This window comes from Leucopleurus acutus (genome assembly GCF_964270905.1).
Source record: "Leucopleurus acutus genome assembly, chromosome: 5".
Taxonomy (NCBI): Eukaryota; Metazoa; Chordata; class Mammalia; order Artiodactyla; family Delphinidae; genus Leucopleurus; species Leucopleurus acutus.
In genome coordinates, this window is record NC_139147.1 from 121,592,356 (window position 1) to 121,608,670 (window position 16,315).

At 37.6% G+C, this 16,315-nt stretch overlaps 1 protein-coding gene across 2 annotated transcripts in view; it reads left to right on the forward strand.

The window, feature by feature from the left end:
* The window catches only part of XRN1 (5'-3' exoribonuclease 1), a 100,926-nt gene that overhangs the window by 72,627 nt on the left and 11,984 nt on the right, over nucleotides 1-16,315 (forward strand). Inside the window, exons 31-36 of one of the 2 annotated variants that reach the window (XM_082840277.1) lie at nucleotides 1,181-1,388; nucleotides 2,922-3,017; nucleotides 9,567-9,669; nucleotides 12,631-12,692; nucleotides 14,558-14,680; nucleotides 15,095-15,254. In XM_082840277.1, the coding sequence (XP_082696403.1) occupies nucleotides 1,181-1,388; nucleotides 2,922-3,017; nucleotides 9,567-9,669; nucleotides 12,631-12,692; nucleotides 14,558-14,680; nucleotides 15,095-15,254 (752 nt within the window). The remainder of the gene's footprint in view (nucleotides 1-1,180; nucleotides 1,389-2,921; nucleotides 3,018-9,566; nucleotides 9,670-12,630; nucleotides 12,693-14,557; nucleotides 14,681-15,094; nucleotides 15,255-16,315) is intronic. The other variant, XM_082840278.1, reaches the window with a different exon arrangement.

The following is a 16,315-nucleotide window of genomic DNA, read 5'->3' on the forward strand; positions in this document are numbered from 1 at the left end:
TTATTGTTTTGCAACTTGAGTGTGCCTATTACCCAAAGACTTTACTGTCTGCACTCTTTTTTTTTTTTTTTTGCGGTACGCGGGCCTCTCACTGCTGCGGCCTCGCCTGTTGCGGAGCACAGGCTCCGGACGCACAGGCTCAGCGGCCATGGCTCACGGGCCCAGCTGCTCCGCAGCATGTGGGATCCTCCCGGACCGGGGCACGAACCCGCGTGACCTGCATCGGCAGATGGACTCTCAACCACTGCACCACCAGGGAAGCCCTACTGTCTGCACTCTTAAATGCAGCAGCAGGGTCTGGATCCCATATCTGATTTTATTTTTCATGAAAATGTTTGATTACCAATAACTTTAGGCAAAATAACTTTGAAATATATTTTTAGGATGGTTAACTTTTTTCTCAGGGTTTTTTTTTCCTCTCCTCGGTAGAGACACCAGATTTCTTGACCGACTGAGAGCTGTGTAAAAGATTACATGCCTGCAATATATTCATTTCTATAATGCAGAATCTTAAACTATAGTTCTCACAAAAATATTTTCTAGAAATCTTACAAAGATGTCTCATGAAGGAATTCTACTTCCTCATGATCTCAGAATATAAGAAAATTACTTTCTAAAGAGGTGATAGAGTTGAAAACTTTTGACCAGAGAAGGCTTATTTTAATATCTAAACACTTTTATCAAGGCCAGGAAGGAAGGAAATCGCAAATACTTGTCTCTTAGCCTTTCCAGTTCTGGAACATTAAGATGGGAAGATGAGGATAAAAAGAACTGGACTCAACAATTGATCAGGAGACAAAAGTGATCAAAGCTAACATTTGCCCTGTTGCATAGGTAGAGCCACACTAGCTCCACACAGGGTAGCTTCATAACCTTTTAAAGAAGTTTGACATTTAATTCATGAATTTTTGGTTAACTCAGCTATTATATTGCAAGCCTTCTGAGGACAAACTAACACACACACACCTCTACGCATACAACTATACCTCTAGAACATTTTCAGAAACTTTTCAGAAATCTTATAAATTGAGATCTTTCTATGATTTCAAGTTCCTCTACTGAATTTCAAAGTAATATTTCTTAATTAGGATTACGGACTGTCCACCCCAAAATTATTTGATTCTTTTAGCTCCCTTTAGTATTAATTTCCTCTGACCCTGATAAAACTTTTTACCTTTAGGTGCTCACCTGGTAGAGGTTATCGACTGCCAACAAGTGCCTTGGTGAACCTTTCTCATGGGAGTCGCTCTGAAACAGGAAATCAGAAGTTGACAGCCATTGTGAAACCACAGCCAGCTGTGAATCACTATAGCTCAAGTTCATCAATTTCATCTGGGCATTTGGGAGGTCTGAACCATTCCCCTCAATCACTTTTTGTTCCTACTCAAGTAAGACTTTTATTTAAATAATGATCTTGAAAATATCTGTTTTCTCTTTGTATATTTACTTGGTAGACTAACACTTATTTTGTCTTATATCACCCAAATGTCCTATATTATCTCCTACAAAATGACATTAATTTGAAAGGTAAGGGAGAGGACTATATCATGTTTATCAAAGGCAATTTTCAAATTCCCACCATATAACTCATGGGTGATTTCCTTTATTTCATCTTCCTGAGGGCAAAACTTGAATTGTTTTGTGTGAGATACTTAACTTTATTGAATTCCATGGCCCCAAATTTTAACCAAACTTTTTGTTTTGCTTGTTTTGTTTTGTTTTTAAACATCTTTATTGGAGTATAATTGATTTACATTGTTGTGTTAGTTGCTGCTGTATAACAAAGTGAATCAGCTATACGTATACATATATCCCCATATCCCCTCCCTCTTGAGCCTCCCTCCCACCCTCCCTATCCCACCCCTCTAGGTGGTCACAGAGCACTGAGCTGATCTCCCTGTGCTATGCAGCTGCTTCCCACCAGCTATCTGTTTTACATTTAACCAAACTTTTTAATCCAAATAGCACATGTTTATTATAGACTAATTAGAAAACAGATAAGTAGATGATAACAAAGGAAACAAGCAAAAATCCTCTCAAATCTCATAGGTAACCACTGTCAAATTTTGTTGCATATTTTTCTAGATTTTTAATTTGCATGAAATCAGTTCTCCATAAGTAATAGCTGATTTTTTTAATCAGATTATTTTTGTGTAAGATAAAAAATTTTTTAATTTTTTTAAAAATTTATTTATCTTTGGCTGCATTGGGTCTTCGTTGCTGCACGCGGGCTTTCTCTAGTTGCAGCGAGCGGGGGCTACTTTGTTGTGGTGCACAGCCTTCTCATTGCAGTGGCTTTTCTTGTTGCGGAGCACAGGCTCTAGGTGCACGGGCTTCAGTAGTTACAGCACGTGGGCCCTAGAACATGCGGGCTTCAGTAGTTGCGGCGCGTGGGCTCAATAGTTGTGGTGCATGGGCTCTACAACACAGGCTCAGTAGTTGTGGTGCACGGGTTTGGTTGCTCCACGGCATGTGGGATCTTCCTGGACCAGTGATCGAACCTGTGTCCCCTGCATTGGAGGTGGATTCTTAACCACTGAGCCGCTAGGGAAGTCCCAAAAATTTTTTAAATAAATATTATTAAATGTTAGCTTGAATAAGATAATATGCCAGTACACTGGAAGACCAAAAAAAAATCTTTTGGTGGGATATTGATTCAGTATAATCTTTTATAGCATTTGTTATGCTTTAAATATTTTTTAATAACCAATTACGTCTGTAGAAGAACATTTTCACTCCAGCAGTATACTTTTATGGTTACTATACAGAGCTCCAGAAAAAAAGAACTAAGATAACAGATAATGAAATTTAAATATCCTGTCTACTGCTAAATAGCTTTAATAAATAAATAATTTGATTTTTAGTCTGAATCTTTATTTTTTCATGTTTCAGTTTTCCTTAAGTTTTTTGTACTTTCCCAGGTACCTGCTAAAGATGATGATGAATTTTGCAACATTTGGCAATCCTTACAGGAATCTGGAAAGGTTCAACACTTTCAGCCACCTCTACAAGAGAAGGTTAGTATACCTTGCTTGATGGACATTTAATTTTTTTTAATTTATTTTATATTTCTATTTTAGGTATGCAGTGATTAATTTTCCTCCTGAAATCTCATAAAATAGAAATAACACTTTGATCTTGAATTTTCATAGTTCTCTTAGGCTACATGTGTTTTTGGACTAATGAGTAAGAATGTAGACAATTTTTCTTTTTAATAAAGGCTTTAATGGCACTCATTAACTTATTCACTTCCACTTGAATATATAGCTTTATGCTGGCAGTTGGTTGTCTTAGATGTGAATGAGCAAATTCACATTCCTTGATAGAGTTTAAGAAAAGGAAAGAAATTCTGCTGAAAGAGTAGACTCAGGCACCAAAAAAAAGGAAAAAGAAAAGGAATGAATTCCTACTACATTTTTTGCTAATTACTAACCTAACTTCTCAGCTTAGGTCAAAAAGGAATGTCCTCTCAGGTTTATAAACCAGTAGCCTGCACCATGAGGGCCTAATTTATTCTAATGTCCGTCCCCCCCCCCGCCCCCCCCCCCCCCGCCCCGTGATGGTGGCGTCATCAGTGCTAGGGAGGGGAAAATAGCAAAGGGAATGTTCGTAAAGTAAACATGAAACGTGAGAGTGACAACAACACTGTAAGTCAACTGTACTTCAGTTTTTAAATAAATAATAATAAAGTGGGAAAAATAATCTAAACAAAGTAAAAAAAAAAGTGAGAGTTACAACGCACAGGTCACTTCTGCCAATATGCTCTTTTAAGTTTTCCTTAGATCATTCATAAATCTTTCTACATAAATGTAATCCATAACCAGATTTTTTAACCCTCTTTTCCTCTCTCATTTATTTAATATAGCTAATTCCTCAAGAGTGCTTTTTTATCATTCATTCAACATGTATTTATTAAGTGCCTACCATGTGCCAGGCATTGTTCTATGCACTGAGAATATAGCTGCAAACAAAACAGAAATCCTGGCTCTCATACAGTTAGTACTGTAGGGAGGAAAGGACAATAAATAAGACCAAAAAAAATGGTATATTAGATGATAATATAAGTTTGAGAAAAATTGCAGGGAAGCAGGATAGGGAATTTTGGGGAGGGGGAAGGCAAGGTTTTTCAGGGTTTTTGTTTTTGTTTTCTTGTTCTTGGTTTTTTAGGGGAGTTTTGGTTTTCTTTGCTTTGTTGATTTGTTTTCTGGTTTGGGTTTTTTTTTTAATTTTGGTTGTGCTGGGTCTTGGTTGCAGCAGGCAGGCTCCTTAGTTGCAGCTCATCAGCTCCTTAGTTGCAGCAGGTGGGCTCCTTAGTTGCAGCTCATCAGCTCCTTAGTTGCGGCACATGGGCTTCTGAGTTGCAGCAGGCAGTTTCCTTAGTTGCAGCTCACAGGCTCCTTAGTTGCGATTTACTGGCTTCCTAGTTGCGGCACATGGACTCCTTAGTTGTGACATGCGAACTCTAAGTTGCAGCATGCATGTGAGATCTAGTTCCCTGACCAGGGATCGAACCCAGGCCCCCTGCCTTGGGAGTGTGGAGTCTTAACCACTGCACCACCAGGGAAATGCCCTGCAGTTTTAAGTGGAATGTTCAGGTAACATTTGAGCAAAGCTTTGAACAAAATGAGGAGTGGATATACAGATATCTGAGGGGAGAGTATTCAAGACAAAGTCAAAGGCCCTGTTGGGGGTGGTGACCCCTGGCATACACAAGAATGAGGAGACCATTTGGCTGAATCAGTAGGGTGAGTTGTAGCAAATGTAATTAGAGAGGTAAGAGATTGGTACTATGTAGGACCTCCTGGACCATTATAAGGACATTGGCTTTTTACTCAGTGAGATAGGGAATCAGCAGAGGGTTTTGCACAGCAGAGTGACATGATTTGACTTATATTTTAATAGGATCACTCTGCCTGCTATCTTGAGAATAGAATGTAGAGGAACCAAGGTGGAAACAGAGACTAGTTCAGAGACTACTGAAATCATCAAGGTAGAGTTGATATTGACTTGGACCAGGGTAGTAGGACCCTGTGAAGAGTGGTCAAATTCTAAACATATTCGGAAGGGATTTCCAGCTGATGATGAATTGGATATGCGGGTAAAAGAGAAAGAATGTATTAAAGGACATGACTCTTAAGGTCTGGATAGAGGGGCTATTAACTGAGGTGGGAAAGACTGCAGATCTGGTAGGTTTGTGGGGGAAGATCAGGAGTTCAATTTTGTTAAGTTTGAGATGTATACTAAACATTTAAGAAGAGTTATTGGAGTTAGATACTTGAGTGGAGATGTAGAGTTGGACATTGAGTCTGAAGGTCATCAATGTTGTCCAGGCTGGGGAGAGAAATTTGGGAATCATTACATACATATATATGTATATACACCCACACATATACATATATGTGTGTATATGTGCATATGTGCATATATGTGTATATATCTATATCTATTTATCTATATCCAAGAAAGTGGATAGATAGAAAAAAAGTTCAACAACTTAGCCTTAGAGCATTCCGTCCTTCAAGAGTCAGTGAGACTAGGTGGAACTAACAAAGAAGACTGAGAAGGAATGGCTGGTGACGGGAAGAAAATCAGGGAAGGGTGGTTTCTAGATGCCACGTGAAGAACAGATGTCAGAGAGAACAGAGTAATCAACTGTGTCAAACGCTGCTGATGGATCAGTTAAGATGAAAACTGAGAATTGACTATGCACAGAATTTAGCACACAAAGGCCATTGGGAACCTTGACAAGAACAGTTTCAGTTAAGTGATAGGAGCGAAATACTGATTTGCGTGGGTTTAAGAGAAAAGAGGAAGAGAGAAATTGGAGGCAGCAAATATGGATAATTCTTTCAAGGAGTTTTCCTCTAAGAGAAAACATTACCCCGAGTCTCTCCTCTTTCCTTTCCCTATTTGTTCAGGTTCTTTGTTAACCTCTGTTCTTCCAGCCTTTCACTGGGGGCTGTTCCCTAAAACGCAACAGTTTTCTTTTCCCTTTTGCCTTATTCCTTGACTGGTGACTTTGGGTCTTTCTTCTCTGCTAATTAACACTTAATCTATGTCTCTAATTCCAACCTCTCAATCAAGATCTAACCCAATATCTCCAACTTTCTAGAAGACAGGTATAGATGGATGCTCCGCCATCACCTCGACTTCAGGATGTCTCACAACTGACCTCATCTAAAGCCTCTTCTCTTATCCTTATTTTCTAACGCAACCATTTACTCAGGCATATAATCTGAAAAGCATGAAGTCAAAAATTTTTGCTTCTTCTCTCTAACATTTTTTGCATTGAATCCCCAAATCTTTTTACCCCTTCTCAGTTTTTACAACTGGACCTTAAATTGTCATCCCAGCCCTAGATTAACCTCCTATCTGTGCTTCCTGTTTCTTATGTCTTTCCTTTCTAGTCCTTCTTACATAGTACTTCCTACCTAATCTTTCCTAAAGAGCCTTTCACCAGTGTTGCTCAATCATGGCATAATTGAGCAACGTATCTAATAATTAATAAGGACTCCTGCTTTTGAACTCAGTTTATGCCCTGTGGCAGTGTAGTGAAGATAAATCTGGTATTAGACTCAGAATCAGGAAATCGGGTTTTGTGCCTCAAGTTGCACAAATCTGATTTCCCTGGGCTTCTGTGGCCTCGTGTATAAAATTAAGGCTTGGACTTAGATGAACTCTGAGGTCTTTTCCAGCCCTCAAATAGTGTTGTTCAAATATTCTAGAATGTATAGGGCTTCCTGTTTAATACTAGTGGAATTCAACCTCAACTCAAACTAATATTTAGGCCTTCTATAATCCAACTCTGCCTAGTTCTTATATAAAGTATGTCAACTATTTGGTAAAATGGTCTGTTCTAATCAGATTGGTCTCCTAACTTTCCCTTTCCCATAAACAGGTAATTTCCACTTCAGATTATGTGTTTGCATTGTTCCTTCCACTTAGGATGCCCTTTCCTCTCTCACTGCCAAAAAGTCTACTAGCTATGACCACCAATTTCCTTGAGATGGAATGCCACACTTGATATTATATTTCCTCAGAATCTTCTGTATGCATCTCTTATTATTAGGTGCTATTTCATTATTTATATCAGCTGAACACTCCCATGTTTTATGTCTTGTATATTCTAAGAAATATGAGCCACCACATATAACACTTATATCCATGAAGCCTTAATAAGCAGCCTGGAATTCATCTGATAAGCAAATTATAGAGAACTCAACATGATTTTTTTTTATAAAAAAAGGTATTCATGCTTCTGGAAAAGGCAAAACTATAGAGTCAGTAAAAATATCAGTGGTTGCCAGAGATTATTGGGAATGGGAGAGATGAATTGGTGGAGCACAGAAGATTTTTAGAGCATTGAATATGCTCTGTATGATACTATAGTGATGGATATATGTCGTTACACACTTGTCCAAACCTATAGAATATACAACACCAAGAGTGAACCCAATGTAAAATAAGGACTTGGGGTAACAATTATATGTCATTGTAGGTTCATCAGTTGTCACAAATGCACCACTCCAGTGGGGATGTTGATAATGGGGAAGGCTTTGCATGTGTGGGGCGGGAGGTATAGGGGAAATCTCTATACCTTCCTCTCAGTATTGGTGTGAACCTAAAACTGCTCTTTCAAAAAGTCTTTAAGGGCTTCTGGTGGGGCAGTGGTTAAGAATCCACCTGCCAACGCAGGGGACACGGGTTCGAGCCCTGGTCTGAGAAGGTCCCACATGCCGCAGAGCAACTAAGCCTGTGCGCCACAACTACTGAGCCTGCGCTCTAGAGCCCGCGAGCCACAACTACTGAGCCCGTGTGTCACAACTACTGAAGCCCACGCGCCTAGAGCCCGTGCTTCGCCACAAGAGAAGCCACCGCAATGAGAAGCCCACTCACTGCAACAAAGAGTAGCCCCCGCTCGCCGCAACTAGAGAAAGCCCATGCCCAGCAACAAAGACCCAACACAGCCAAAAATAAATAAATAAATATATTTATTTTTTTTAAAAAGTGTTTAAAAAAACATTCAAGTCTTTATTGGCAGAATATGGCAATGTGACTGACACAAATAGCTTTATGTAGACATCAAACAGAAGAACTCAAAAAAACATACTTAAAAATAGGATATTTTCTTTCTAATTAAACTTAGGGCACTTTTTCTCTGAAATGGTACTGTGAACATGGGTTTTAGAGTTAGAGCTCAGATATCAGCTCTCCTATTTAGTTCTGTAACCAATTACGTTATCACTTTGAGCCTCAGTTTACTCCTCTATAACATGGAATCAAAATACACCATAGCATTTTTATGATTATAGCATTATTATAATGATGTTAAGATAATGGATGCAAAGTACATCTTAACCATGCCTGGCACATAATAGACACACAGTATTCGTTCACACCAATTTACTGAACCTGCTGTTCTAATTCCCTTCTTTAGAGTCAGAATCCCCCACAAGCCATTGTGCTATGTGGATGGAAACCTCTTGGCCCTTTTTTTTAAAGAGTAAAGAGCCCTTTTTTTAAAAGAGCAAAGAGCCCTGGTAAAGAGCCCACATGTACCCAGTGTTCATTTGTCTGTGCTCAGAAAAAATTAAATAGGGCCCACCAAAAGCAAAATTGTGTAATCATTGTAAAGTGATTAATTTGTATTGAACATCTCCAGCCCCGACTTCTGCTTCCCCTTCCCACTTCAGCTGTGGCAAGTTATCTGTCTCTTTTTGCCTTCAGGTCTCTTCTCCCTATCAGAAAGCAAAAGGATCTGCTGTGATCTTTATATGAAACTTACTCATGTCATTTTGCTAATTTTGTCCATTCATGCACTGTCTCAGTTACAGCAGCTTTATAATCAGTCTTGCTATCTGGTAGCAGTAATAGTCTTCCAGCATTTGAAAACCTTGACATTATAAATATGAATTAATAAAAATCAGATATTAGGGGAAAGGATGTGAAAGGGCCAATAATATCCTCAACTTTTATAACATAGGGACAGGAATGATGAATTTTTTAAAACTCTGATGGAAATTTTTAAAATAACGAAGTCAAGAAAATAGTATAATAAATCTACATGTACCCATCCTTTACCTTGAACATGTCCACTTCTGTTTCTTCCATGATACCTATTCATTTCCTATCCCCACATACCCCAGAGATAGGATTATTTTGAAGCAAATCTAGAGGGATCTTTAGAGGCTGATATTTCTGTTATGAAGAAACATTCACCTAAAGTTTAATCTTTAGTTTCTCTTTAACTTCAAACAAAATTAGATTGAATTCTTTCTGTTGAAAGCATTTTTGTAAAATGATTGTTTTCTGTGTACCTTACTATCTAACTAATGCATAGAGAAACATCTGGAGTGGTGATCGTAATGTTAATGGTTATTTTGGGGGCGGTAGAATTTGAGTGGTTTTCTTAAATTCTCTATACTTTTCTGCATTCCTTAAATCTTTTTCTAGTGAGCTCTATAACTTTTATAAAAATAATAAAGTATTTATTAAGCATTGAGGAAGAGAAGTAGTTTTAATATTAAGAGTTTGTTTAAATCATTTATAAGAATTTTAATTTTCAGGGTGCAGTTCTACCTCAAGAAATAAGTCAAGTAACTCAACATCACAAATCTGGCTTTAATGAGAACAGCGTTAAGCAAAGAAAACATGAGCCTCACAGAAAATGTAAGTTATGAGTTAGAAAGTATACTTGTGGTGCTAACTGCTTCCTTTTATTTTTGTTAATTAACAGCTTTATTGAGTTATAATTCATACATGATAAAATTCATCCTTTTAAAGTATACAGTCAGTGTTTTTTGGTGTTTTCACAAAGCTGTACAACCAGTGCCACTGTCTAAATTTAGAACAATTTCATTTCCCCAAAAAGAAATACCATACTTATTAGTAGTGATTCCCCTAGCCCTGGCAACCACTAATTTACTTCTGCCTCTGTGGATTGACATATTCTGGATATTTCATGTAAACAGAACCATAAAATATGGGACCTTTGAGACTGGCTCCTTTCACTTGGCATAATCTTTTCAAGGTTCATCCATGTTGTAGCATGTATCAGTACTTCATTCCTTGTTACAGCTGAACAATATTCTATAGTATGAATACTACATTTTGTTTATCCATTCATCCATTGACGGACATTTGGATTGTTTCCACCTTTGGGCTGTAATAAATAATGCTGCTGTGGATGTTTATGTACAAGTTTTTGTGTGAACATATGTTTGCAGTTCTCTTGGGTATATATGAATGAATGGAATAATTGAGTCATGTGTTAACTCTATGCTTAACTTTTTGTGGAACTACCAAACTGTTTTCCAAAGTAGCTGTACCATTTTACATTCCCACCATCAATATATGAGGATCCAATTTCTCTACATCCTCTATAACACTTGTTATTATCCATCTTTTTTATTATAGCCATCCTAGTGAATGTAAAGTGGGGTCTCCTTGTGGTTTTCATTTGTAATTCATTAATGACTAATAGTGTTGAACATTTTTTCATGTGCTTATTGGCTGTTTGTATATCTTCTTTGGAGAAATATATATTCATATCCTTTGCTCATTTTAAAATTGGGTTGTCTTTTTATTCTTGAGTTGTAAGACTTCTTTTTATATTCTGTATCCTGTATGCTGAGCAGATATTTGATTTGCAAATATGTGCTCTTATTCTCTGGGTTGTCTTTTAACTTTTTATACAGTGTCCTTGAAGTACAAAAGTTTTTAATTTTCATCAAGTCCGATTTATCTGTTTTTTTCTACTTTTTCTTTGTTTGCTTATGCTTTAGGTATCATCTAAGAAACCATTGCCTAATTCAAGGTCACACAAATTTACACCTATGTTTTCTTCTAAGAGTGTTATAGTTTTAGCTCTAACATTTAGGTCCTTTTTTCATTTTTGAATAAGTATATACATGGTATGAGATAGGGGTCCGTATTCATTCTTTTGCATGTAGATATCTAGTTGTCCCAGAACTATTTGCTAAAAGACAGTTCTTTCCCCATTGAATTCTCTTTGCACTCCATTGAATTGTCTTGGCACCCTTGTCAGAAATCAGTAGATGTATGGATTTATTTCTAGTTTGTCAATGCCATTTCACCTATCTATGCCATCTTTTTGGAACAACACACCGTCTTCATTACCATAGCTTTGTTATCAGTTTTGAAATTGGGAAGTTTGAATCCTCCAACATTGTTTTTCTTTTTCAAGATTATTTTGTCTGTTCTGGTCTCTTGCATTGCCATATGAATTTTAGGATCAGCTTGTCTGTTTCTGCAAATATGGCAGCTGGAATTTTTATAGGGATCATATTGAGTCTGTAGACCACTTTGGGTAGTACTGTCATTTAACGATATTAAGCCTTTCTACTCCTTTCAGTGATGTCTTGTAGTTTTCAGTGTACAAGTCTTGAACTTTTTTTGTTAAATTTATTTCTAAGTATTTTATTCTATGTAATACTATTATCACTGGAACTGTGTTCTTAATTTTGTGGGGGGGGAGATTGTTCATTACTATTTATAGAAATAAAACTGACTTTTATATATTGACCTTGTATCCTCGCACCTTGTTGAACTTATTTATTTGCCCTAATTTTTTGGCTTCTGCAAATAGAGATAGTTTTACTTCTTCCTATACAGTCTGGATGCCTTTTATTTATTTTTCTTGCCTAATTGCTGTGGATAAAACCACCAGTACAATGTTGAATAGCAGTGGTGTCACTTTTTATTTTCCTCCTTTTTGCAAGAATTCTTCCTTACCTTCCTCTCTTCCTTTCTTTTCCCCTCTCTGTTCCCTCTCTTCCCTTTCCTTCCCATCTTTGTCCCTTCCTTCCTCTCTCATTCCATCCCCTCCCTCCCCCTTCCATCCCTTCCCCTTACTTCTTTCCTCATCCTCTCTTTCCTCTTTTGTCTCTTTTGTCTCTCCCTCTCTCCCTTCTTCCACCCTTTCTTCCTTCCTTCTTTTCTTTTTTCCCTTTCCTTCTTCCTCTTCTAATCCATCCTTTTCACTTTATTTCTGTTCCCATCATTTCCCCTTAACAGGAATACTAAAATAGCTTCCTACTTGGTCTTTTACTCCTTCTACCTAGCTAATAAGCCACTGCCATACTATAATTTTCTTAAGGCACAATTCTGATCAGATTCCTACCAGCTCAAAACCTTTCTGTGATTGTGCCTATTGCCTACCAGTGTAATTCCATAGTCTTCAGTCCTTTGCAGATTGTGGCTGCAGCCTGCTTCTCTAGTTAAATTAAGCTGCATTATACTCCTCAACCTCCAGCAGAACTGGTCTGTTTTTAGTTCTACAAATATTCCTTGCTTTCTGCTTCTACTATTATTTATCTTTTCTCCTATTATTTCCTTTGCTGGAGTACTTAGCCTCTTATTCTGCCCTTTGGAAACCTGCCGTCCTGCAAGGCTCAGTTAGATGCCACCTTTCTTTTTCCCTTATTGTTGTCATCTGTGAGTTTCTCTTCTCACCCTCATCTAAATTATAAGTTCCTCAAGATCAGGGCCTTTGTCTCCTTGGAATTCTGTGAATTTTTTAGACAGTGCCTTGCTATGGTAAATACTTGGTAAATTTAATTGATGTGCAGCAAATTTCATTTAACAAAATCTCTGTTTTCTTGTCTCTAGTTAAAGAAGAGTGTAAGAGTCCTAAAACTGAGAGTCGGTCACAAAAAATATCAAATAGGCAGGTAAGCTTCTTAAAATCACATTTCTAGTAGCCCACTTTTTTTTTAAACATCTTTATTGGAGTACAGTTGCTTTACAATGGTGTGTTAGTTTCTGCTTTATAACAAAGTGAATCAGTTATACATATACATATGTCCCCATATCTCTTCCCTCTTGCGTCTCCCTCCCACCCTCCCTATCCCACCTCTCTACGTGGTCACAAAGCACCGAGCTGATCTCCCTGCACTATGCTAGTAGCCCACTTTTTATTGTAGTTGGTGGCTCTGTGGCATCTGACTGAATTTTGTAGCCCTTTCAGCCAGATTCATAAAGTGCATGACAGGAGGGTTGCTGAGCCTGTCAGTCACTTGGATGGGAGGTTGTACAGCTGGAGTCCAGGATTTGGAACTAGAGAGACCTGAAGTTCTGGTTCTGCCATTTAACAGCTGGGTGGCCTTGAGCAATTCACTACACTTCTCACAGCCTCAATTTCTTCATCTTTAAAATGGAGATAAAAATATATCACTTGTGTCTCTCATTATATATAGTCTGTATATACATAAATACATACAAACATACTTACATATATGAATATATGTGGGTACATTATATGTATAAAATATGTAGAAATATGTTTGTATATTCAATGAAAGTATATGGACCAACATGGCAAAGTTAACATTTAATTCTGTGGAGTTAGGTTAATGGGGGAAACTGAGATCATTTATGTTTTATTTTATATAGTTTGTTGTTTGATAAGGAGTATGTATATAATTTATAGTCAAAAAAACATTTTAAGTCTAAAAATATTTATGTACACTTATGTGCATTTTATATGGATATTATATAACACAAAGTTCTTAAAAATTAGATCTCTTATAAGCTATAATATATTACATTTATAAAAGATACCTTAGGGCTTCCCTGGTGTCTCAGTGGTTGAGAGTCCGCCTGCCGATGCAGGGGACACGGGTTCGTGCCCCGGTCCGGGAAGATCCCACATGCCGCGGAGCGGCTGGGCCCGTGAGCCATGGCCGCTGAGCCTGTGCGTCCGGAGCCTGTGCTCCGCAACGGGAGAGGCCACAACAGTGAGAGGCCCGCGTACCGCAAAAAAAAAAGGGATACCTTAGAAGATATCTTGGCACATAACAGGTTCTCAGCCCGTTAATTTTTAGATACCAATAAAGGGTTGAATTGCATGACTTTCAGAGTCATCTCTTATGCTATAATTTCCTTTCTTCTAGAGAAGGGGTTCATAAACTCTTTGTGCCGTGGACCTCTTTGGTGAAGCCTATGGACTCTTTCTCAGAATAATAGTTTTAATGCTACAGTAAAATACATAAGATTTGAAAGAAAACCAGTAATATTGAAATACCATTAGAATCACCACCATTGTGTTTTATTGCCTACATTCATAATTGAAGGGAATACTAAGTCTCATTTAGAAATTAATGAAAATAAAGATGGAATTTTTTCCCTCATCAAGTTTATGGGCCCCCTTTTTTCTCATGGTATAAAAGAGAAAATAACACATTAAAAAGTTTGCAGCAATTTATTTAGAATACTATTAAGTCGGAATTATAATTTTATTTGCACAAAAACTCATTCGTACTCTCTTACAGGTGTTTGAAGGGCCTGCCAAATGTAATGTTAAGCTTTTGAAGAGAAATGAGAGTGCAGAAGTCTCAGAAAACCGAAAGGTTGAAACTAGTTATCCAAATGCCACTGATAAGCTAAAAGACTGGTTTATACAAGTTCTCTTCCCAAACTTTAACACCTGGGAAGAAGATTGAGTGAAAATTAAATGATCATTTTTGTACATAAAACTCTGAGCTATTTTCGTGTCCTTGTACTTTCATCTTCATGCACAAAATATTTATTCTTTTAGCCTAATCCTGGAATTGAGAACTTCTTAGCATCCTTGAATATCTCCAAAGAAAATGAAGTACAGTCATCTCATCATGAAGAGCCTCCAAGCGAAGAACATTTGTCACCACAGTCATTTGCTATGGTTCGTATTTTGTAAGAGCTTGTACTCTATGGTAATTTCATTACTGTTAGCCACACATTCCCTGTGCAACAGTTAAAACACTTTCTCTTATGTAGACTGGTGTGTGGCATTATTATTGTCATCCTGTGAGAAAGATCAGGCTGCCCTGGGCAATTTAGCCACCATAGCTCCCTTGCTTTTCAAACATTGCCACTAGACAGTTTGGTCAAAAGTTAAGCAGAATGATAAGTATTGTTTCTTTGCCAGGAAATGTGAATTTTTTTCAACTCTTATTTTCCTTATTCTCTATCTGAATGTAGTTATCATCATAATTTTTAACAATGGAACTTATTAAAAGAAACATCAATAAGGTCTGTAGCTTTTAACTTTTCTCCCTTATCCCTACTATCTCCATACCAATCATTTTCAAAACAGAAGGGAACTCGGATGCTTAAAGAAATTCTAAAAATTGATGGCTCTGACACTGTGGACCATAAGAATGAGATGAAACAATTTGGTAATGAGGTCACTGTTTCCTCCAGTAGAAGAGATGAATATGGATCTTCCTCACAGCCTAAACAAAGTAAGAAATTAAGTAAGTAAGCTAAGTACTAGTACTAATAACCAATCACTTCAAAAATCCAGTTCATTTATTTTTTAATCATGTGATTTTTAAAGATAATTAAGTATAATTAAGAGTAACGTGGGCTGCCCTGGTGGCACAGAGGTTGAGAGTCTGCCTGCCAATGCAGGGGACACGGGTTTGTGCCCCGGTCCGGGAAGATCCCACATGCCATGGAGCGGCTGGGCCCGTGAGCCATGGCCGCTGAGCCTGCGCGTCCGGAGCCTGTGCTCCGCAACGGGAGAGGCAACAACAGTGAGAGGCCCGCAAAAAAAAAAAAAGAGTAACAAATAAGAGTATAATTTTATACTTCTGTCATTTATATAACAATGTAACTATGTAACCAATAGATCTGTAGTCCCTAAATGTCTTCTTGTGACGTTTTTTTCAATATTTCTTTTTTTAATAAGTTTATTTTTTTAATTTAATTTTATTTATTTTATTTTATTATTTCTTTTGGTTGCACCGGGTCTTAATTGCGGCAGGTGGGCTCCTTAGTTGCAGTTCGCCGGCTCCTTAGTTGTGGCACGTGTGTTCCTTAGTTGCGACCAGCAGGCTCCATGCATGTGGGATCTAGTTCCCTGACCAGGTATCGAACCAGCATCCCCTGCATTGGAAGGCAGATTCCTAAGCACTGCGCCACCAGGGAAGTCCCTCCTTGTGACTACTTAAATTATACTATTACAGATACTCATTCTGGAGATCCCAAACCTGGAAAGGTTTTCACATTTTAGCTTTTTCTCAGTAATTTTAAAATGATTAGGTAACTTAAATACATTACTTAACTTTTCTATAAATTCTTTTATCTACAAAATAACATTGCAAATGACGGTTGTGGTAATTGTATAACATATATAAAGCAGTTAGCACTGTGTCTGACACATCATAGGTGCGAATAATTGATATTAGTATTACGTTAAAATAACTTGAACAACATAAAAATAGGAGACGCTGTAAAATCAATTTAAAATAATTAATGGAGGCACACGCTGGAAAGTGGGCACTTACCTAAAGTCTAAGAAGCCTATAGCATA